Below are 24,156 nucleotides of genomic sequence, written 5' to 3' on the forward strand. Positions count from 1 at the left end.
GCAAAGAGGAAAGGGAGAAACGTCACCTAGAACTACGGAGAGAAGCGAAGGGAAGAGTTGTAGGCCCCGACTAAAGGGGGTTTCTGGCGGGTGCGCTTCGTGAGAGTGACGTTAGGTCAGTTAAGAAGTTCAGAAAAATCGTACTTCATGGATCTGGGAAGGGGGGCAACTTTTTCTCAGCTCCCCGCTGGGGAAATGCAGACGCATCTATGCATATATGTGCATATGCACATCTATGTCTACATGCAGAGGAAGCTGGAGAAGTTAAAAGGTATGGTATGACGGATGTGCAAGGCTTTTTTCTCTCTTTGCCTTAAGCATGCAAACACCACCCTACAACCTACTTCTGATATGTGCGAAGAGCCTGGAATCTCTTGCATGCAAAGCGGTTGCTGTGCCATTGAGCTTAACAATGTGGCTGTCCAGTCTAGAATTATAAGGGAGAAATTCACCTTGACCAGTCCCCCCCCCCCCCCAGAAAAAGCACCAGCTCTTTAGTTCTTGGCGCAGAAGTTTGCAAACAGGGATTGGGGAGAGGGAGTGGCAATCTCCCCCCCCACACACACACTGAAACTCTATGTCCATTATGTGTTAAATCGAATTAACATTTATATTTTCCATTTCCATGCTAAGCTGGGTAAAGTTCACCACAAAATCATTTTCTGAAAGAACAAGGGCTTTGACACTAAGAAAAAAGTGATCGCAACAGCGGCATGCTTTGGCCACCACGATGCATGCAGGGTTTAGATTAAGATTTGTTATTTCCAGCTCATTATATAAGCTTTTAAAACTTAAAACTGTAGTGTAGTTAGCCTACCCAAGTGTCTTGCCATCTAGAAAAGCTGAATTGGTGTTCATCCTCAGAGACTCACTACAGCAAGAACAGTGATACTAGGGGAACCAGAGGCAATCTGCTTGTGGGGCATGACAAAGAGCTCACTCACACCAATCCTGTGAGGTGGGGCAAGCTGGGAGGCACAGCTTCTTATATTTAGTCCTTGATAGGCTAAAAGGAAAGGTGGTGTAGAGATCCAGACTTCGCGTAGTTATAATGATCTGAGCTGCTGGTGGAGATACTATCCCAAATTCCTGACTTGTTACAAGTAGCCAGAGCCCAATCTTCAACTCCCAGCATCTCTCCTTGAAAGTTTGGAGGGTGGGAAAGCAAATTTGTTGGGTAACATTAACATGAGCAGCTCCTGCAGCTGGACAAAATGTCAGAGTTCAAATAGAAAGATTGTGTTTATTTAAAACAGTAGAAGAGTAGAAGAAAGGGGAACAAGCTTTAAAAGAAAGCACATATAACTAAAGCAGTCCAAACTATTTACGAAAAATATATATTTATGCAAAAGCAGCATAGGTTCATCCTACGCAAGTTAAGGCAGTCTTCTTCAACCTTTCGTTCGGTCCCCAGACGATGATGCAGCACAACTTCTTTTTATCTCTGACCATTGGCTGAGTTGGCTGGGAATGATGGGAGTTACAGCCCAGCAATATCTGGGGATCCAAGGTTAAAAAAGGGAAAGACAAAAAAGCATTGGATCCTCACTCCTTTTATCACAGGAAATATCTGTGGCAGGATCGGACTGGTAGGGTCCAGGATCCCAGCAGCAGGTGGAACTAGAGCAAATGGCAGGCAGAGCCAACTAATTCTGGCTTTGTCCACATCTTCCTCCATGGTGAGTTTTACAGGGATTGAGGAGGAGGAAGCTGACAGCCAGGCATCCCACCCCCCAACTGCTTGCAGGAAAGAAGGCAGGTAGGGGGCAGGCTCAAGATATTTTGAAGGTGTGGCAGTACCGTATCTGCCCTTGTGGACAGGGCAGAACCCCACTGGGTTCCATTGAAAGGCGTTATAATTTCCCTACAATTCCTGAAAATTCTCAGCTTGGTGTCCAACATCTTGTAGCAGCAAGTCATGTGAAATAGCTTGGCCAAGTTCCACCACTCTGTCAGCTTACACAGAAGACTCCTGTACTCACTTCTTCCTTCTACTGACAATCATCAGCATGGGATTTTGATGAGGTGACTCTGCTCCTTTAGGAACAGCACCGTTCAAAACTTGAGTCACCATCTCAGCAGGAAAACTTTCCTCCAGTGCTCAGATGTCATTTGACAACATTTGCCTTAAATTAATACATCATGAAATTGTAAAGAATTGCACACTTCCACCTCTTTCCACGCCACCAATTCTTTTGTACAGATTGTGGACAATTTCAGGGTGCCCATTCTGAATGGAGAATTGCCAGAAAGAAGTATGCTGCTTTCTGTACACACATGACTGCAATGGCAATGCATCTACAGCAAAATTTTGTTTCAAACGAACTTAACATTAGGAGATTGATGTCTATGCAACTGAAGTAAGAGGTCCTAATATAATGATTCTCTCCCTCCCCCAAAAAACACCTGGGCACAAAGTAAAAAGAGTACCCATTTTACTGCAAGTTCCCTAAAGCATGCTGGATAAAAACCCTAGAGAATTTACACTGATTTAATCATCATCGTTATTAAATTTATTACCCACCCTTCACCAACAGGTTCCATAGCAATGCATACCTAGTCCCATTGACTATTCCCTGCTTCATACATTGTTAACCTAAGATCATGAAACATCTGAGAACTGCTGCTGCTGCAGATATACCTGCCTGTACCAAGCTTGCCAGCAAACACTGCCCACAGACCTCCTGCATGTTAGGGAGATAGGCATCCTGTTTTCGCCACATGGTCTCCTTCCACCTCCTCAGATGTCTCACAAGGAAGGGAGTTCAGGCAACACGGGTCTATAAAGGTTCATTCTAGACTGAAGCAAGAAACCACTCAGACAGGCACCCTAAGGTGATCAGAGGGAAACAGTATATAACTGCATCATAAAATGACATTGCGCCTTTCACAGACTTTACAGTCAGGAAAGACAGCTTCAAATGATTCATTTCTGGTGTCAACTCATTTGTTGCACAGAGCATTTGTAAGCCAAAGAAGAAGAAAAACAGCCTGTGTTCAAATATTATTATTTTATAGATCCCCACCATTCCTGACCAAGTACTGTGAATGAAAAACCAGTATGTATTCTTGTGTTGTGATAAGAACTAGAAGTTTACATTCTGTAAATGTGCAGTTCATTTTATAAAAAAGTGCAATTAATATTCATCACATAGTTTCTTTTATTTGCCATACATGCGATAACTTCAAAAAGAAGAGTGAATCAGGGGGGGAAATGCAGCTCTTTCATGCCAAGATGCAAGAGGATTCCTTGTGAACAAAACTGTGTTCACCACTATGCATTATTTTTAACTTACTGGTATATGTAATGAAATGGGACAACAGCAAGCACCCTCTGTTTCAGTATTTCTAAATTATAATTTCTGAGAGATCCAACAAAATTTGAAAATGTAGTGACAAAATGGACAAAAGCAACAACTTCTAAGTAAAGATGTAAGATATGTATGAATATAGATACAAATTATTTGTATCAAAGTAACAGCAAAAATGGGACAGAATATTCTGATGAATACGGCAATCTGTGCCATCGAAGACATTATGCATGTTTAAAAGAAAGTTCCCTTAAACTGTTATTTAAACACCTGTGTACTTTAGTCACACAATATAATTTTGCAGTTAATCTTTGTTACTACAACTTCTGTTACTACTTTTTTTAGTTGTGTACCAAAATAGAGATATTTGGAAATTAAACTAAATTGGTAACAGGGTACAAATCTGCAAAATATCCCTTAATAAATGTATTTGGATATGTCAAAGATATAGTAGGATTAGTGGATGCAGAGCAAGTAAATATACTTGCAATAAATATACATTTAATCTGTTACAATTAGAAGAATTAATTTATTCTCAAGATGGGTAAATAAGTAGATTATAAGAATTTGGGAACTGGTCCACAGGGTAAAGTTAACATTGGGAGGGTACTTGAAGGTAAACAGATTACTTCATTTTTACTAGTGTAAATAATAATCAGATATTCATCCATACAGGCTATTAGAAACAAGTTAGTGGTTTATAGAATAATTCGTTTGCTTAGCAGTTTTTATGGTTCCTTTTACGTTCCTTTTGTTGTTGTTATAAAAACTAATTATACATACTTGAAAACTTTTTTTTTATACTTGTATGTTATACCAATAAAAAACCCCACTAATTTGAATAAAGCTGCAAGGTTTTTGTTATTTAAAATCTAGGTTTAAAAATAAAGTTCTCCTGAATTAATATCCATGTTTTCCCCCTTCAACGTGCTCCCACATTTCTGAGAGATGAAAATTTCCAGGGGTAATACTACAATATTTTGTTTCCTTTGGATGAGAATGTGCTAGAGACTTGGGGCAACGTTATTATTTATTTACTAATTTACGGGACAAGCATATCAGAAACACACAACAAGTAGCTAATCTTCTAGCCCTACAAAAGGTTTTCAGATCATGCCCTTGCATTCAAAATCGCTTCACTTTTAGCCAGTTTATAGCTCCTTTCTCCCCAAATATAAAATTGCAGCAACTTGTTTCAAAGTTTTTTCCTATCTTTTCTCCAACCAGGTTGGTGAGTATTTGCATTATTTGTCATTTGGGTTCTATTCATGGAACATCATTTGCCATTAGACAAAAAGCAGAGACATCACCTTGCCAACAAAGGTCCGTATAGTTAAAGCCATGGTTTTCCCAGTAGTGATGTATGGAAGTGAGAGCTGGACCATAAAGAAGGCTGATTGCCGAAGAATTGATGCTTTTGAATTATGGTGAAGAAGGAGACTCTTGAGAGTCCCATGAACTGCAAGAAGATCAAACCTATCCATTCTTAAGGAAATCAGCTCTGAGTGCTCACTGGAAGGACAGATCCTGAAGCTGAACCTGAAGCCACCTCATGAGAAGAGAAGACTCCCTGGAAAAGACCCTGATGTTGGGAAAGATGGAGGGCACAAGGAGAAGGGGACGACAGAGGACAAGATGGTTGGACAGTGTTCTCGAAGCTACTAGCATGAGTTTGACCAAACTGCGGGAGGCAGTGGAAGACAGGAGTGCCTGGTGTGCTCTGGTCCATGGGGTCACGAAGAGTCGGCCACGATTAAACGACTGAACAACAACAACATCCATAATACAGCTATGTCCATATATGAAATACAGGACAAGGAAGAACTGCATTTACACCAAATGATAAATGACCTGGGAAAGATAATGATGAGAATCTACTGAGGTTTTAACAAGAGGAAGAGTAGGATGTAAACATCAAACTGCCAGTGTCTTCTCTAAAGTGTGGTGCAATAGAGAGGGCAATTCCAAAAGGCTTCAGAAAGTGATTAAGGGAGTTGAGCAACTCCCCCATGAGGAACAGTTATAACATTTGGAACTTGCTCTCTAAAACTTAGTAGAAGTGCCAGTTATCCAAATAAGCTGAATTGCACCATATGAACAGGGCCACAATTGTTAATATAGCCTTCTTCAAGATTCTGGCTCTTTCTCTCACATCGTAATTTCTGTTTCTGTGCCCCTACAAATCCAGTTTATTTTCCCTTGCCACCCTCAATTCCAAGGCAAATATTCAACATTTCCCCATCCCCCCAACTTCAATAACCCCAAACACATGCACACAACAGAGTGCATCCTGTCCTGCTATACCCAAACATCCCAACTGATCCCAAACTTGTCAGAGAGTAGCTCCTAAGTATGTGCTACTGATCTGGTTCAGAGGAGATTAATAGTAGAAATCGCCAACATGGTGCCCTCCAGAAGTTGTGAGCTATAACTCCAGTCACTCCCAAGCATTGGTCATGCAGGCTGGGACTGATGGGGATTGTAATTCACAACATCTGGAGGGCACCATGTTGGCCACCGTTTCTGTAGCACAAATGTAGGCAATGTCTAGGAAACCTAAGGCCAGGTGCCAATATTTTCCAGTGTCTAGGGACAGAGATGACTGAACCTGACTTTGACAGGGCAATAAACACTGAGGATGATTGCTTTTAAACTTGTGGAAGTTAGGTTTAGCCAGTGCGGCGTAATGGTTAAGGTGTTGGACTATGACTTGGGAAACCAAGATTTGAATCCCCACTGGGTGACCTTGGGCCAGTCACTGTCTACGCCAACAGGTGCAGGTAACTCACTGGAACTCGCTGATCCCCAATTATGATGGGGATCAGGGATTACAATTATTCCCCATGAACAAGGAATTCCCAGGAAGTGTGGGTCATAAGCTCACATTAAGTCCCTGCCCTGACAGGATTGAAATGGGGAGGTGGAGCATGTAACACCTTAACACAGTTGGTGGTATGAACTACTCTTGGCCACTGATCAAAGAGGAGTAAACCACCCACACTCTCAGAATGTTTCCAGTTTTGCTTAAAATCTGAAAGCTGTCTAGCCTACAAATTTTTAAAATTAGCTGACAAGTCCAAACATTGACCCACCAGGTTCAAGCTTCTGTAAAGTTACTTGATGTTGCTACACCATCTAAGTGTATTGTGTCCATTTCATGGCTGTGCGAGACCAATTTATAGGTGACTATCACACACATAACCTGGAGCATCAAAGTAAACCACTGATGCTTTTTTTTTTTTTGTAATTACCAGAACGATTCTGCAAAACAAGAATATGCCTAAGATGTGAAATTATTCTAAGAGCTGGAGAAGAATGGTTATTAGCAAAGCCAGATAAAAATAAACATGGTTTTCACCTGAACAGAAATGCAAATGCATCTGCCCACACTTAGCTGGAATCTTCTTATAAAGACAAGATTAATGATGGCCAAGTACGGCGGTTTGATGAAATATATGAAATTCCAAGGCAAATAATTAAGAATTCTGGATAACAAAAGTACACAAAACAGAAGTGGCATGTTTCAAGAGGGACTATTAAAGGGAAAGCATAATATCTACTGAAAATAATAAAAAAGCAATGGCTATGCTAAGTGAAAATAACATTCATTGGTCAAATTCATTTGGACCCTAAACATAGGATTCACAGTAAATACAAGTGGGTCCAGCAAGGAAGTCTTCTAGTGTGGAATTTTCCTGTTTAAAGGTTCCATCCACAAAGGCTCCTTTCCAAGATACTCCATTCCACCGCCACCCCTCCAATAGCCAGCATTCTATGGCCACAGCATGCTCAGACCTCATTAGGGATGGACAAATCTGCCAGTTTAGGTTTCTCTCGGTTTCTCATTTTCCCCCATCTCAGATTCAGTTCTTCACATTTCCACAGCAATTTCTGAATTTTCTTTTTTAAAAAATCTTCACAAAAATCCAGAACACATTTCTGCAACAATTTCACCTTGTAAATGCTGTACGTTGCCTTCACTAAAGTCTGCAATGACACACACATTATTTGGCTGTAGAACTGCATTGTAAAAATCAGAGAAATGCAAATTTCAAAGGACGGCTTCACAATCTAGTGCGGAAGGTACAAATTAGGTAGTTTCTCATTAAAATGCAAACAAAATTGAATTTCTAACCCTAACCCTCATTGCACTGTTTGGGTTTTGTTTTGCTTTTTGGGGGTCTCCTCAGAGTTTCTCAAGTATTTTGCTTCCCCCGCCACCTTGTTTATAGCCCCTCTTGTGCATGAATTATCTGTAAAAATGATTCACACTCTGAGAATGAGTTTGGTAGATAAAATGGCTTATGTTATAAAGTGTCCTACGCTTCCTGCAAGGATCACTTCTGCTAACGGGCGAATGTAAGATACAACCAATTTCCACCCAGTCCTTCTCAGTGACAACCCCCCTCAATGCAACATTACAAGGGGATTTCCTGATCCTTAGAAGCAGATTGAAAGCATGAGATGTCTCATGGGAAGGAAGCAGAAATGCCCGTGAATGAAATTCTTTGGAACCAAGGCACTAGTTACTAATTTATATACCATAAGTGGGGTTGACGCTTACTGCTGTTTTAGACATAGTTTAGGTGTCTAAAGTTCAATGGGCAGGTCTAATGAGTTTATCTCATACTGATGTTAAGGGAACTAAATCTGTGAGATTTTAGAATATGATGCCACGGGAGACAAGGATCATTCCGTCAGCCGAGGCCTTAAAAGCATAGACTAACTACAAACACCAATACAGTCAACTAAAGTAAGATTACCTGCAAGACTGCCTGCCCCCATATACACCTGTAAGAAATTCTGTTTGTGGTGAACTATCATACGACAATGACTCCAAAACAGGCATTTCCTTCTGTTGTTCCTGTACTAGGGATACCTTCCCTCTGCCATATGTGAAGCAACAACTACCAGTTGCTTCAGATGTCTTGTAAATATCTCTTTTTACCCAGGCTGTTCCTGATCCATATGATTGGGCTCCTTTTTTTGTTTGAATTTTTGCCTGTATATGTTTATGTATGTTTTGCTGGTTTTATATTGTATTTTTGTATCAAGAAGATATTGTTTACTGTTTTATGTTGTACTTCTTGAAATATGTTTTTAAAGGCTTTTAAATAATAAATAAAAGGTAAGTGGTGCATCAGCAAAATTGAAATATTTCCGAATTCTATCAGACCATTATTTGGAGAAATGAAATACATCCTCAACCAATACTGTGGGACATTGCCCACATCTGGCCCAGATATATAGGAAGCGACACTAAGCCAAGGTTACAAGAGTTTAGAATCATACCCTCCAACATTGCAGAAGGTTGGACTAGATGACCCAACCAGGTCCTTTCAACTCTACTGTTCTGTGATTCTATGATAGTTTGATTTCAAAGTGTGAGTAATTCAGACGAACAGAGTATGTCTGTAGCTGTGATGCTCTGCATTGTGGCCTGCAGTGTTTTATTTGCAAATTACTTAAGCTACTACAAAAAAGCAAGAATGTGGTTTCAGAGAAAATACATTGCTGTTTTTGAGCAGTGACAAATGACAATGACAAATTAAGCAGCTTATGTGGGACTATAACTGGATTAATGGTACTTGGATAAATTCTATCTGTTATGATCCTAAATCAAGCTTCCACAACCTCGGCCCTCGACGTTTTTGACCTACAACTCCCATGATCCCTAGCTAGCAGGACCAGTGGTCAGGGATAATGGGAATTGTAGTCTCAAAACATCTGAAGGGCTGAGGTTGAGGAAGCCTATCCTAAATCAAAGACTAGTTGTCTATGAAAAGTGCTAGAATTTCTAAACACTGCAAGAAAAGAACAAGAGGAAAAATTATCTATCTTATGGAGAAAGCACAAATGAGAAGGTCAATGCAGAGACAACTGAGTGAAAGTTGTCATGAGTTTTACCCTTTTCTATTGGAACTACCTTATAGTCTTAATGTACACAATTAGTTTTGCTCTTTATGTACAAAGAAAAACAATTCTGCTGCAGAAAAGAATTCTGCTGAAAAACCAAGGAACAGTGCTCTAAATTATAGTCATTACTGGAGCCCACAGGTGTCATATCACTATAAGTTCATTTTGCATGGCATGTTTACAGTATTGCATGACATATTTACAATAGATAAAACACTCAGCTGGAGAAATCCAGCTTCTTGTCTGCTGAGCAACTGGATATTGTAACCATATCCATGTAGCTCACCTGTGCTGGAGGAGTCTTCTAATTTCTATTCCAATGATGGTGCAGCAGAAGAATTCTTGTATGGGGACATACCTGGAAAAATGAGTTGCCTATGTTCTAAGTTCCTAGAATGTCAATTTGACCCTTTCAAGCATGAGACACGTGCAACAACTTTCACTGAGTTCAATTAGTTCTGGTGCTAAACCTGAATCGGAGGCTTCACCAGATTTTGTGGGTCTAAAATTATGTGGATTGAGTTCTCCAACCCACTCACAAAAGAATAAAATATTTACATAAAATTTGGATATGCTGTGCGTGAGATGCAAATTTGTGTCTTCTTTTGTGAGGAGTGGAGAGTCGAAACATAAATCTGTGGTAACTCCTGTACTAAAATGTTTGACGCAATGTGAACAGGTGAAACTTTCCTCACAATTCTATTTCCATACTAGTAAATGCTTAACCTGTTTAATTATGGCCTGCCACACAGCTGTTAAAGGCATAATAATTTGCCTCTGATGCCAACCATAAACCAAAGCCTAGGCTGCAATCCTGTACCCATTTACCTGAAAATAAGCCCATGAAACACAGAAACGTACTTATGTGAAAATATGTATGCTGTACCCCATTGTACTGTAGGATCAACTATGCAGTGAATTCTGGGCTGCTTTGGGAGAAATGTAATAAAATAAATGAGTGTGTGTGTGTGTGTGTGTGTGTGTGTGTGTGTGTGTGTGAGTGCCTGGTGGTTTGGCTAAGTAGGAGATATGCCAAAGCAACTTTGCAAAGTTTTCACATTTTGTACTTTCCGTTGGGTGAGTAGAGATTATTTAACAGCCACAGAAGTATTTGCAGAAAATCACTTATTGTGAGTACCTGATGTCTCACGAACTCACCACAGCAAAACTGCATCCTGGTTGAAAAGGGGGGGGGGGAGAGGAATGGCCAACTACAGAGATTCAGAGGACTATGAGTATGAGACAGAAGCAGAAGAAATGCAGTAAAGGAGAGGAAAAACAGCAGCTCTTTAGGACTCTAGGAATCCTCCTATTGCCCTATTGCCTATCCAAACAACTCACTTGTTAGTCATAGCTCTGACTTTACTCATAAGCTAAAACACTGAAAGGCAGCAGCAGCCAGGCTGGTTCATCTCACAGAAATCACTAAGTACTTACTTACTTTGTAAACTTTCTTTGTAGAAGAGCTAGAGACTTGATAAAAAAGAAAACTTGTACACCAGTACCTCTTTGCCTGTCTCGTGGTGGGCCTGAATGTGGCTCCATTATTTAGTCAGCATTCATAAGTCATTAAAAAACTTCTGCAAACAGAAATTCTGTACAAGTTTCCATATTATAAAAATAACACAGTACACATCGCACACAACTCTTAAGAAACAGATGCAAAGCTGGTTGCTTATTTAGAATAAAGTTATATATTTCAAATAAAATAAATACTTTCAAAAATTTCAGTCCCCATCCAGAGACAGATAAACAGCACATTTATTTATTTAAGTTACATTGAGCAAGCTAAAAAAACCTTACAACCAGAGAAAGCAATGTGGGGCTCAGCAGTTGAAAAGCGGCAACGATAGTTTGATAACTAACATGTTATGGTATGTTGCTTTCACAGTAGTAATGTTATTGAACAAGTAGTCCCAATTTCAGATTACACTTACACTTGCTATAAGACTCAATGTACTGTTGGTCAACAGGATCAAAATGGATAATTTGTACACAAAGTCTACAGTTCCTCAAAAAAAGGTCTGAAATGTATAATTCACAGTAGATTTTTGGACAGTAGAGTGCAATCATGACTACCATTCAGACAGAAAAAACCCCAGGATTGTGTTCAAATAGCAAGGTAAAAATGTAACAAGTACTATTACACTGAATCTGGACAGTTAAATTTCACTTATCTATATCTGTTGCAGGAACACTCTCCTCCTGGTTACAAGATTGTCACCTTCCCAAACTGTATTTCCTCTCCACTTACAAGAAGGAACCTCTGGAATAGCTGTTACATAAAAGTACAAATGTAGTGTGACTATATAGTGAATTTTCCAGAAGGGACTAGGAGAAACCATTCATAAAATTTGAATGAGTGGTTGACAGTGGGATACAATGTGCAAAACCTTAAGGATGGCTATATATGCCCACTGAAGAGAGTTGGTCCGATACCAAAATCCTAAATATTTTACTTGAACATTTGTACATCATTTCATTGAAAAACTGAAACAATATGCATTTGATTCAGGCATTACCTCCCCAGTATGATGTCAACTCAAGCACTCTTAAGTGTAGCCATTTCATTCTCGATTTGTTTAATTCTGCACACTACATATATGGTGCGTTCTCTTCTCTTTACCTTGTTAGGTTAGCTTCCCCAGAACTACTCTCCTCCAACTAGGTCAAAACACCACCTACCATCAGAGCTGATGCATGCCAGGTTCCCTTATGAGAAAGGCACAGCTCTTACAAAAGGATTTAAAAACAGATCGCTTTGAAGAGTGAAACCTGGGCGCCTTCAGCCATGACTCAGAACACACAAAGAGCTACTGTCAAGGGTCCTGTTTCACTTTCCCACTCAGCAGTACTTTCATCAAACTACTTATCTGAGTTATTTATTCTTCTCCTCTTTGTTTGGCTTCACTGGCAAAAGAAAAAAAAAGTATCCAAGACTTGCAGGAGGAGAAAATACTTTAGATGCAGAAAAGAAATCCCAAAAGGAGGAACAGATTGTTACAAAACACTGCTTTTAGAAAAATCCAGCTTTCAGAGACTCAAGTGTACGTTTTCCAGCTTCTTGCTACCTGTACTATTTTTGGCCCCCCAAAAAACTGCTTTATAAGGATAGTCAATACTTGCCACCTGACTTTATTTCCAAGAATTCTGGTTTCCTTTTTAAAGTAGTCATGGGTAACCTTATAGGAGAACACATTTTGCTGCCAATATTTAGACCTTTAAAGCCTTGAGAACATATCCAGCCTGATTCGCAAATCTCATCTGTTGCACCAATGAGAACAGTGAGTGATATTCAGCACTGCACCAGCCAACATGAGACAGGACTTCCCCTTCCCTTGTAGCCACCTCCCATGCCCCCTCAAGCTGCTCCACTGGGACCCCTAATTCTATGGGGCAGATTCTGGGGGCATGCAGGGGGAGGAGAGTTTCAAGTCCTATCACACAAGCAAGACTCACTTGCAAAAGCAGACTGACACTGTTGGATATCACCCAGTGTATTTTTTTTTTTTTGAAAAACTTCCATTAACTTCATTCTCAACGAAGCCACCAAAATCTATTAAAAAAAACAACAATTTGTAAAGATGCTGAATCCTGTAAAAAACATTGCCGCATATTTATTTTAACAAAAGGGCCGATTTATTTATTTTTTTACAAATGAATTTCAAAACAAAAAGAAAACATTTATGCTACCTACTCATGACTTTCCAAATGCCAGCAGCCCTCATGCTGTAAAGATACTAAAGATCAGAAAAAATAAACAGCTTCACTCACAGTTCACCAAGACAGCACTAAGCTACTGTGTTTAGACAAAAACAAAAAGGACTAAGGTTCTGATGTATTTTGATTTAATCCATTTTGCCTGAGATAACAAAAGTATTTCAAGCAACTTCCATCACATTGTCCTGCATTAAACAATCCTCTACTAAATTCTGAACAGAAGTTATTCAGTAAGTTTCTCAATTTTTAAATTTTTTACAGTTGCTTCAAAACCATTAAGTAGTAAATGTTTAAGAAACTAATTAGGACAGAGGCCATAACTTCATCAGAACACCACTGCTCATGGTTTTTTTTCCCGTTTTTTGTTTTTACAAAGCATTAGTGTTACCTATTTGGCTATTAGTAGTAGCAATTTTATCTACAATATTTAACAAGGTAAGTTGCAGGCAAAAATTTAGTACAGTTTCAATAGAAACACCCTTTCCTGAAAATACAGCAGTATTTGATGGACTAATATTTTCTGCATCATTTATAAGGAAGCTTCCCATCTATGAACAGGAACAAAAAAGTATCTACAAACCTTGTAAACAGATCTGTATCATTTATAAACATAAATAATCCAAATTATTAACAGCCAACAGCAGAAATGAAAAATCATCATCAATTCAGTGATCCAGAGCTCCCTTGCCCTTTCCAGACCTCTCCTCAAAAAGGAACAAGAAACGAAAGCTCCGCTAAGACATTCTTAAGGGCCATTTTTAAGTACAGCTGATGATCCACAGGTCACTTAAACCAAGTTACTGTTTATCTGTCAGAGTTCATTATTACTCCCACCCCCAAAAAAGCACCCTCAAGTCTGGCAGAAAGCTTTTTTTAAAAAAATAAATCTACATTCGTACAAGTATATCTTCTTGTTGAAGTCCAAGACAAGAATACCATCTTGCCCATCTCAGTGAGTGAGAAGACCCAGTTTCAATTTGTTTCTTTACAATGCAGCTAATGTATTAACATTCGGCTTACAATCAGAGTGATGTTTCCAAACTATGTAGTGGGCTCCCTGGGGATGAAGAGGTAGCAGACTTGTTCAAGTCTGTTGTAAGATGAATTCCACTGTCAACCGCATTGTTATTTTTGTTGGGAGAGGGTGGAAGAGGAGTGGAGTTTCGTTTTGTTGGAGCATCATCTTCAGCATCGGTATCATCAATAAGGGGAATATGAGTCTCAGAATCTTCTATGCTAAACTCCGGATGCGTCATAAAATTGTGGATCGAACTTCGTGTCTCAGGTTTTTCTAATCCTTCATATAAGGAACTACGAAATGCATTCACCACTCGGATCTGCAAGGATGAAAAGCGTAAATGTCAGTATACAGCAGATTGCTCTCAAGGGAATACGGTTTTTATGGGTTTGAATCCACAGACAGCTAGACATGAGTGAACTGAATTTGTATGTAATGCAGTGGAACTTGCAATAGACTGTGAAAATAAAAATAAAAATGGAAGAGCATTTCAGGAGAGCACTGCCAGGCTTCAGTAGGAATAAAAATGTCAAGTGCCCTGTAAAAAATGCAAAACCCTACAAAGCTGAACTGATGCTGCACTTAAATTAAACATGGGCTAAGCGATAAAAATATATATATATATTAAGCCAATCTGAAAAATCTACTCCAATTTAAATGAGTAAAACATTAGACTTCTGAAACCATAAAGATGGCAGGAATTTTGGAAGTTACTTTTCAATCATGCTGGGAATTATGGTGTCTCCTGGATTTATGGAGCGTCCAAGTATAAGTCAATAGTAAGCAGTGTCAAAATTGCTGACATTCTTTCTAATATCAAGAAAGGGAAAAAACCCTTTACAAATGTAAATATTTGAGTATATACCACACAGAACACTTGCATAGTCATTTGTATCACAGTTTGCAGAATCAAGAAGAAATACAAATATAAATACTATAAAATACTATCTGTAAGAGGCAGTTATTTGTTCCCCCACACATCATGTATTTCAACCATGTTATATATACACACACACAAGCATTACAGTCACATTCAAATGACACCAGACATATGAAACAGCTGGTCCATGATTTATGAACACAGATTTTAACTTTCGTAAACTCTATAGTGTAATAGTCTTCCAAACAACTGAAAAGGGCAGTGATAAAAGACCTCCAATATTTTTTGCAGCTCATTTTGTCTTACAGTGAAAAGGCTACAGCGAAAAGAATTTGTACATCTCAGTTTGTCAAATGAAGTTTAATACTGTGAACAGCTATGAATGTAATGCTATCTTCTAAATCGTAATCCCATTATGACATTTCATATTATAACTTTTCTGCTATGAAAATAAACCATCTGATCCTATTCCAAATAGTACCTTTGCAAAACTGAGAATCTGTGTTATAAAATGACTGGTGTTTTCACTTGTACTGCACGTAACTTTGACATTTATGAAAACATCCTCATTACATGGAATGCCAGAACATACATTCTTTAGTCAGAATACATATAGAACCAAGGGGCAAGATTCTATTTTAAACATAAGCAATTTTTAAAACCCATAACAACTTCTTTTTAGTAGGATTATAGATTTTTGAAGCATCACCTCCTTAGATATAACCAAATGCTAGGTCAAAATGAGACAGACAACTTATGCGAAAAGAATGTTTACATGATCTATTCACATTATCAGTTTGTTTCAGGGAAGGGACTTGTGCAAGTTTCCTCCTCAATGTTTATATTCTAATCTTGTGATATGCCTGTTCATAGAAGAATTTCATACCCCAGTCAGCCCACCCTCTATGTTGCACCAAAATTCTGCATTTCCAACACGACAAGGTTTCTTTTGCTATCAGAAGAAAAGTAAGTCCAAGAAAAAAAAATTCTTGAGCTAATGCATCAAAACTACTAGGCAGAAGTCAACTGCAGACCATTTTAAAAGATCTATATTGGAAAGAGGTGTTACCTTTCAATACACGAACAGCAGCAAGCATGTTGTGTACATGTGAGTTTGCATGCATTTTTATTCCTGGACTTCTGTATCAGTATTCATATAGGGCTAAGCAGCATGTGGAGGCCAAAAGACCACCAAACGGATTTAGACTGGTCTACTGGAAAGACAAGGCACCCCATTCACAGAAAAGAGATCGTCACCAAACTATCGATAGGAAGCAACAGAAATAATTGCTCACCCCTACACTTTCAGTATTATGGACATACCATTTCTACTTATTTTTGAAATATCTGGTGTTAGTCAAATATTTCATGTAATTTCTATAAGTTTGATGTTTGAAACATACTGAAATTCAAGCACATAAAACTCTTGGACCGGGATCCAAAAACATACAAATCTCACAACATCAAGACAATAGCTGTAGACAAAGAAAACTTCCTCTTACTACAAGAGTTTGCAAACAAGCCTGTGGGGCCTTTCCATTTCTATGGGTATCATCCCTCTTTCATGCCACTCAAATACTTCATGAGAAGCAGTATTTCTAAGGAAGATTTCTCAGGTCAATGTCAATGTAATGCGGCACCTTTGTTATTTTGAAAACAAAAAAGCCACCAGGCACTTTCATTATTTGGGGGGAAGGGGGAGAGAACATCCACTTTTCCATTTCCAAGTATTTTTCAAAGTTGGCTAGAGATCGTGCTTACATATGCTTGAGGTATTTTAACCCAAGTATTTAAAGTTCTAAGTTACGTCCTTTCCATCTTAAAGTATTACTAATTTTAGAGGGCAGTTAGCACATACAATGGCAATATTGTGGGTGAAAAAGGCACAAGAAGAAGAAAGCTGAAGAAGTAACCAAACTGAGGTTTACAAATAGTTGCCAAGATAACCTAGGGGGCAAAATGCATCAAATTACCTGATATAAATAACTGACTTGAAACAACTACTTTGAATTAATGAAAATATTTAGTTTCAAGTCTCAGTAAGTAACTGAACTCCTGCAACTTTGAAGGATATCCCATGTAAAAGAAAGAATGCGGCAGCTAGACTGGTGACTGAGAGCGGCTGCAAAGACCATATAACACCGGTCCTGAGAGACCTACATTGGCTCCCAGTGCATTTCCGAGCACATTCAAAGTGTTGGTGTGGATCTTTAAAGCCCTAAACGGTCTCGGCCCAGTATACCTGAAGGAGCGTCTCCACCCCCATCGTTCAACCTGGACACTGAGGTCCAGCTCCGAGGGCCTTCTGGTGGTTCCCTCACTGAGAGAAGCAAAGCTACAGGCAAAGGGCCTTCTTGGTAGTGGCACCTGCCCTGTGGAACGCCCTCCCATCAGATGTCAAGGAAATAAAAAACTATCTGACTTTTAGAAGATATCTGAAGGCAACCCTATATCAGGAAATTTTTCATGTCTAATGTTTTACAATTTTTTATGCGCTGTAAGCCGCCCAGAGTGGCTGGGGAAACCTAGCCAGATGGGCGGTATATAAATAATATTAATAATTATTATTAAATTACTTAATTTACTCTTACAAAATGATGAACCCTCAATATTTTATGCATGAGTTATGCCCAACATGGATTTTTAAAGTTGGATTTGCAAATCGAAGTTGTTACTTTCAATATAACTAAGCTAGCTATACCAAAGTTGTAATTCAAGTTTTGTACTTCCTTTTAGCAAGGACGTAAAAGCCAGTTACTTACATTTGCCAGATTTAAACATTTAAATGAACTGTATTGTATATCTTCCTGCAAACAGTCATTCTTGAAGGCATATACTCAAATATTTATAACGGTTTCCTGAATATTTTTTAAACTCCCCTCTGCAAGAATCAAGGCACAATATGTGCAGGCTCACAGCTTTCATTGTAAATCAATAGTTGCAACTGTTCCACCTGTGTTGTAGCCCTCTACGAAAAAAAAGGGTTTCGAGGACTCCATTTTGTGAGAAAAAGTATGAAAAGTCTTAACGATGAATTTAAGGACTGAAGAAGAGAATGAAACGTTAGGTGTGTGAATTAGGAAATGTTAATTTCATGCACTTAGGAACACGCACTCACACCCCACAGTAGTAGAAGCAGTAGTAGTAGTAGAAGTAGTAGAGGAAAACACTACATGTGTAGGGGTAGAAATATTTGTTACATCATGATGCTGGCTGGCGATGGAAGGTTGCCGCCTTAGAGCCCCCTGAATAGAAGTTCCACTCTGGAAAGCATTCACTACATCCATCTGCAAGGAATCAGAGATTGTGACAGCTTGCTCAGCAAGAGAGAGAGAGAACAAGAGAAAGGAGCATCCCATCTATAAAACATATAAAAAAGTAAAGAAAAAAAAGGCACTTTTATAGAGCAGGTAAAGAAGCAAGAGGCGCATTTAGAGATGAAGTAAAGAAGGAATTTGAGGGATTAAAGAGCCAACCATTTGACCACATAGAAAAGAGTTCAGTCACACCGTTTATAGCTACCCCCCCAACCAATGGCAAGAACAACGGGAAGATTTATAACCCCCTCATCCCTCACCATCTCCTACCTGTTCCAAGACCATACCTGAGTTTGTATCCTGTTTAGGCCCCTAAACCACAATATCTGACCACGCCGCAGTTCTCTTTCAGCATGATCAATCTCCTCTACATCTTCTGCCAACTCTTCTTCTGGAATCTCTTCCTTCTGGGTTCCATGACCAGCTTCTTTAAGGAATTTCAAGTGGCTGGTTGGAATTGTTGATATCAACTACAATCATGAGAAAGAAGTTAACAGGCTTGTCAAAGCTAATTATAACACAAGCTGTGCTGAGGAATTCTGGGAATTCCAGATAAACAACTGAGATTTCCCACCCACCGACCACAACATTTACTTGAAACCTTCTTTTCTAACAAAGCAGAACATACAGTGACTAACTGGGGTGCAGGGAGATAAAGGAGTCTATGGCAAACAGTAGGTAGCAAGCAAAACAGCAATAGATGCAGCCAAGGCAGCTAAGTAACCGACAACTCACAGCAGCAGGAAAAGAGATTGCTGGCTGCATTTAACTGTGCCACTCAGTTGACAGTTCCCTACAAAACTTCAAAGTGGGAGTAATGGAGCAAGTTGCTTACAGGTGGGGAAACCACACTTGCTATAGGAGGAGTGTAGGATGTACACACACGTATTTTTTTCAAACAGAAGCACTGATAATTCCTGCAAGTGAACTGCACAAAAAGCTGTTGCTTCTTACCTGGCCCCAGAGAAGTGTGCCCATTCCTAGAAAAATCGACCAGAGCCACTGTTCTACTGTAAGCTCTGAACAACTGAAAGGTTTTCCTCCAAACTGCACAATGACGATCTGTTAAGAAAAATCACAAATATTATCACAACTTAATTTTTAAAAGTCGGTGCTGGCTATGCTGCACCAAATATTTGACCCGTCTATTCCGAAAATAAAACTCTGAGCTATTTTTCTGTTGGATTTTTAGAGCCCCCCAGAAGCTTGCTTCTGCCAATGCATCTGGTCTACTGTTTGTCGCCACCACGGGCATCTTTTGGTAGACAGCTAGGTCACGATTTGTGAAGCCCCTGGGAAACTGTGATGGGGTGATATTTTTATCTCTGCTTCCTGGAATGTTATTGTTTAATTATAGTTTTATATTGGTACTTTAATATTTTATATTATTATGTTGGATTGTATGTACATTGCCCTAGGTTTCCTTTGGGAAGATGGGTGGAGGAAAAATGCAATGAAGTAAAAAAATCACTACAAACTATGAATGTGCATTATTTGCATTTTAAGGGGCAGTTACCAGGGCAGTTCTGGGAGAAGTCATTCATTTTTTTGGAACCATACAAACATATTTAACACTCCAGTGCTGGTATCCAAAACACTAATTACTAATTCTGCCACATTCTTAGATGGATACACTTAGCTTTAGTTGACAGTGGGCAGGGTCAGAGTCAAAAGTTCAATCTTATCTAACATGCAAATATAATGCCCATCTAATTGTGAAATTAGAAGCTGGATTTAAGTCACAAGATTTCCAAACAAAGTTGTTTTAACTGATCATGTTGGACCTATGAATTCATGGGCAGAGATAAGGACCTTAACTGTCACCTGTATTTTATCTCCAAATTTAAAGTATTTCTAAAGATGTCAGTCGAATTACATACTATGTTAGACCTGCTAAGGATGCTGTATCCTAACATATACATATACATATACATATACATATATATATACATATACACAGAGAGAGAGAAAAAAACACTTTGGCAACAAAAAGTAAAAAATTCTTTATCAAGTAAGTTCAGTAACCAACCCACCTGTACAATAAATGTGCCCAGAACTATGGTACAGAATATAGCATTATTGAAAATTCCTTCAAATACATTCCTTTCACCATGGATTTTTCGGGCATTTATTTCATTAAAAAGCTGCATCATAACAAATGTATTAAACACAATAGTATAGTGCTCTGAAGGAGGTGCGTGAAGAGGTGCATTCCGTCCACTATCAATGTCAAATATTTTTTCACCTGTGAAGGGGAGATTAACACTCTCAGTATCTCGTGCTGATTCAGATTTTCATGTAAGGCATTACCATGTAAACATCAAATACTGAAGAGTTCATTTGAAAAATAAAATAGCTATTTGAGAAGCAGTCACAAAGCAAGCACTTAGCTTCTAAAAAGTTAAAGCTTAGGAATCTAGAATTCTTACCAGCAAATAGGAGTGTAAAGACAACCACAAGCTGATAGCAAGCATGGCCCAGAATATTCTTCATCATTGTTCGCGAGATGAGAGGTTTATTTCTACCGTAAGGCTTCCTCAGCAAGAGAGCTTCTGTGGGTGGTTCCGTTGCCAAGGCAAGCGAAGCCAGTGTGTCCATTATGAGATTTACCCATAACATCTGAACAGCTTTAAGTGGAGAATCCTACAAAAACGATACATTTCCTAATACATAAACACAAATATCCTAGAAACCAACAAGCCATGCAGCAGTTAAATATTTTCTCCATTGAGGTTTGGTACTGTGCTTTTAAAAATACATCTAGTAAACTCACTCTAAAAAGCTAATATCATCAGTTTATACAAAGTGTGCATTTTCACTAGTTGAAAATGAACACATAATACCTACTTGTGTAATACATGCTCCTGTGAAAGCAACAATTACTGCAACTACATTGACAGTAAGCTGGAACTGAAGGAATTTGGAGATACTGTCATACACATTTCGGCCCCACATAACTGCTTTAACAATGCTTGTGAAGTTGTCATCTGTGAGAATAATATCGGAAGCTTCTTTAGCTACATCAGTTCCAGCGATACCCTGAAAGAAAAATCCCCAAAAAGTCACAACATGATGAACAACATTCCAGCTATACACATTGCAGTTAAAAAGTGCACACACAAGTCTTGAAAACACTGGTCCAAAAATTACCATCTTCCAGTGGTCTCATCCTTTGCTTTTAACATATATTTCAGTACAAAAGCTGTTATTATGATGCACTATCTTGATAGCGAGTTTAAGTAATATCAAATGGTAAGAAGAATAACTATTGTGTCATATCCAATTGTTTAGGCTAGACACTGTCAGCATTTGTATATAAAAATCAATTGCAACAATTATTAGTTCGGGTTTCTATCTGGAGATAGAGAGTTGTTGGCACTAATATTAACTGACTTAATAAAACATCCAATCCATTCCTTTGCACATGCGGAAGAAAGTCTGATTTCAATGAGTCTTAGTCTAACGTACTCACTACAGAATTGCAATGCATAGACTCTACAAATCTTGAAAGTGAATTTCATCTGTTCCCACTAGGGATGATTACTGATGAAGTATGGCACATAAGCTAGTTAAAGCTATTCCAGTACAATAAACCCACAATGTAAGTATCTGAAATGGCACATTTTGGCTTCATTTGCCCTTTATCAATATTTTGCACATTTTTTGCTTAGATGAAAATAGCCTGACGCTCTAAAGCCTCTTTTGTTAGCCTCCAAAGCCACTAGGTGGCACAGTAGCACAGCTCCTGAATGTTCCATTCACATTAAGCAAATTCCACAAGTTCTAGCTGAGGAAAGCAATAGGTTTTGGAATCTAGGCATGGTCCCTTATGTATCATTCCAACAAGGAAAGTGGTCAGCTACTTGTGTCAAATGATTATGATCCACAAAATCAGAAAAGCTTCTAGTGTCAAAAACTGTTGGTAGTATAAAGAATGTTACTTATGCAGCAACACAGCTACTTCAACCAAAAAAGGAAGGGTAACCTTAAAATGCTACTACATATGTGAGTGGTATGGAGGGAATCTAAAGCTTCACCTGCCACAAGAGCAACAAGACCAATTCATTTCTACTTCTTGGAATGATCAATGAACCAGACTCAAAAGAAAAAAACCACACACATAGAAGCATTCATGGTTCAGCGTCATGTAAGTGACACCAAATTCTAAAGAGATAAGCTAGTCTACACTCATCTTAGTTGCAGTGGCACAATTCCACTATGACAAGGAAAAGGAACAGAAGAAACCTGATCTCAGCAATAAATGCTCAAATGTAGTATCAGCTTAGCATGAACCACATTAACTTCTCATGACCCAGCACGCTTCAGATTAAAATGGCCAAAAGTGAGTTTCATACAATCTGACCTCAAGCAGCGACAGTAAAATTTCTCTCTGAGGTTTTCTTCACATTCCGTTTTCCACTTCTTCCCCCGCTATCTGTTCAGAACAGCCCCCCGGAATGCTCAATGATGGCTTTATATGTCTTTACACAAACTAAGAATCCCAGCTATTTTAGCTGGTATTATCAAAACATAGGTTTATTGTGCCATCTCCACATTAATAGCTTCAGGTTCCTACTTTTGATTTTAGATTCAGAGACACAAGTTACTCCACATCCCACCCTTCACCAAGAAAGCTGCAACATAATATACTGAAAAATCAAGTTGTGCTTCTATCCCAATTGACACAGTGAACAGATGGGAACCCAGCTGCAGTCCTGTTTCACTTTTCATACATGTGTAATCCTGTATATGGACATTGTAAGTTTATGCAGTTTCCCTCTTCAAGGTTATTTCAGAATAGGGTTAACAGAAAGCCAAGGGAGCTGCAATCAGTTTTGCTCTTGCCACTGCTGAGTGTAAGTTAGATGTATTCAATCTTTGGTATAAATCCAAATGTTCATCACAATGAAAACTGGCAGTACAGCTCAGCAAAGGAGCACTTATCAAAATCAGTAGACAGAAGTTTAAACTTACCATGGCAAAGCCAACATCTGCTTTTTTCAATGCTGGACCATCGTTGGTACCATCACCAGTCACCGCTACAACTTGCCTCTGTTCTGAAACTGTGCTGTCTATTATACCTAAAATGGAAGTACAGATATATGAATTGCCATCAAAATACAAATCATGAGCTGCTGTTTGGCCTTGACCTAATATTAACCGTATTAAGAAGAGGTATGGCCTCCTGATCCTAAAGACCTTTATCCAGTCAGTGAATAGATGTCCTTGATTAAATGGTTGGACAAGTCTTTTCTAAAATACTTTGGTTAACACCTCTTTAAATTTTTGCCCTTTAATGCCTGCAGAGCAGGGTTACAGATCTGAAGGATGACCTTGACAGCCCTAGATACAGGATTGATATGATCAATACAAGTATCATGGGCTAAAATAAAAAGTTTATTCTCCCCGCTCCAAAGGAAAGCAATCAGTTATAGTCAACCCTTCTATTTGAGAATGCTTATTTACCTTTTACCAGTGTGTGTTTGTCAGTGGGGGACGACCTTGCAAGCACACGAAGCTTGGGCCAAATTTTGTCTATTCTCTCTTGTTCTATCTGCAAAGATAATTTAGATTAGCTTTATAACTAAGCAAACTTTCAAAAACCAAAATTCAAGGGAATAATATTAACCAAACCTACCTCTCCTTTTTCATTACGTATTCGTCGGTTGAATTCTTTGCCTTCTAGGCATAAGAAATCTTCACCAGGATGCAAAATGCCACATTTTAAAGCAATAGCACGGGCAGTGTTGATATTATCACCAGTAACCATACGCACAGTTATACCAGCACGCTGGCATTTTTTTATTGCATCTGGTACCTAATTTTTATTTTGAAAAAAGAATAGTTTATGAAGAAGCTTTGCTACATGGACATGCTTGAAACATTATTTATCCACAACTCTCTGCCCTCCAATCTCCTGCTTACTTAATCTCAAATTGTCCTTCAGTTGAAATAATATGGCTTAACACAGTTCCATAGATAATTTTGTATCAT

The 24,156-nt window shown here is 38.7% G+C and overlaps 1 protein-coding gene and 1 long non-coding RNA gene across 10 annotated transcripts in view; one reads left to right on the plus strand and one right to left on the minus strand.

The window, feature by feature from the left end:
- Nucleotides 1–19: 19 nt before the first annotated feature.
- LOC310743338 lies at nucleotides 20–12,734 on the plus strand. The gene is made up of 2 exons (XR_014538964.1): nucleotides 20–271; nucleotides 6,566–12,734. It is a non-coding gene; the product is annotated as an uncharacterized lncRNA (long non-coding RNA).
- Nucleotides 10,971–24,156, minus strand: part of ATP2B1 (ATPase plasma membrane Ca2+ transporting 1) — a 65,005-nt gene continuing 51,819 nt past the window's right edge. For 5 of the 9 annotated variants that reach the window (XM_083573405.1, XM_083573408.1, XM_083573409.1 and 2 more), the window contains 10 exons: nucleotides 23,801–23,980; nucleotides 23,629–23,716; nucleotides 23,137–23,243; nucleotides 21,010–21,201; nucleotides 20,592–20,805; nucleotides 20,196–20,407; nucleotides 19,117–19,224; nucleotides 18,450–18,632; nucleotides 18,046–18,132; nucleotides 10,971–14,284 (listed from right to left, as the gene is read on the minus strand). In XM_083573405.1, coding sequence (XP_083429531.1) covers nucleotides 13,970–14,284; nucleotides 18,046–18,132; nucleotides 18,450–18,632; nucleotides 19,117–19,224; nucleotides 20,196–20,407; nucleotides 20,592–20,805; nucleotides 21,010–21,201; nucleotides 23,137–23,243; nucleotides 23,629–23,716; nucleotides 23,801–23,980 — 1,686 coding nt within the window. In that variant the 3' untranslated portion in view covers nucleotides 10,971–13,969. Of the gene's footprint in view, nucleotides 14,285–17,963; nucleotides 18,133–18,449; nucleotides 18,633–19,116; nucleotides 19,225–20,195; nucleotides 20,408–20,591; nucleotides 20,806–21,009; nucleotides 21,202–23,136; nucleotides 23,244–23,628; nucleotides 23,717–23,800; nucleotides 23,981–24,156 lie in introns of all 9 variants that reach the window. The other 4 variants (XM_083573410.1, XM_083573412.1, XM_083573411.1 and 1 more) reach the window with 2 other exon arrangements.

This window comes from Podarcis filfolensis (assembly GCF_964270895.1).
Source record: "Podarcis filfolensis genome assembly, chromosome: 10".
In the NCBI taxonomy this organism is placed as follows: Eukaryota; Metazoa; Chordata; class Lepidosauria; order Squamata; family Lacertidae; genus Podarcis; species Podarcis filfolensis.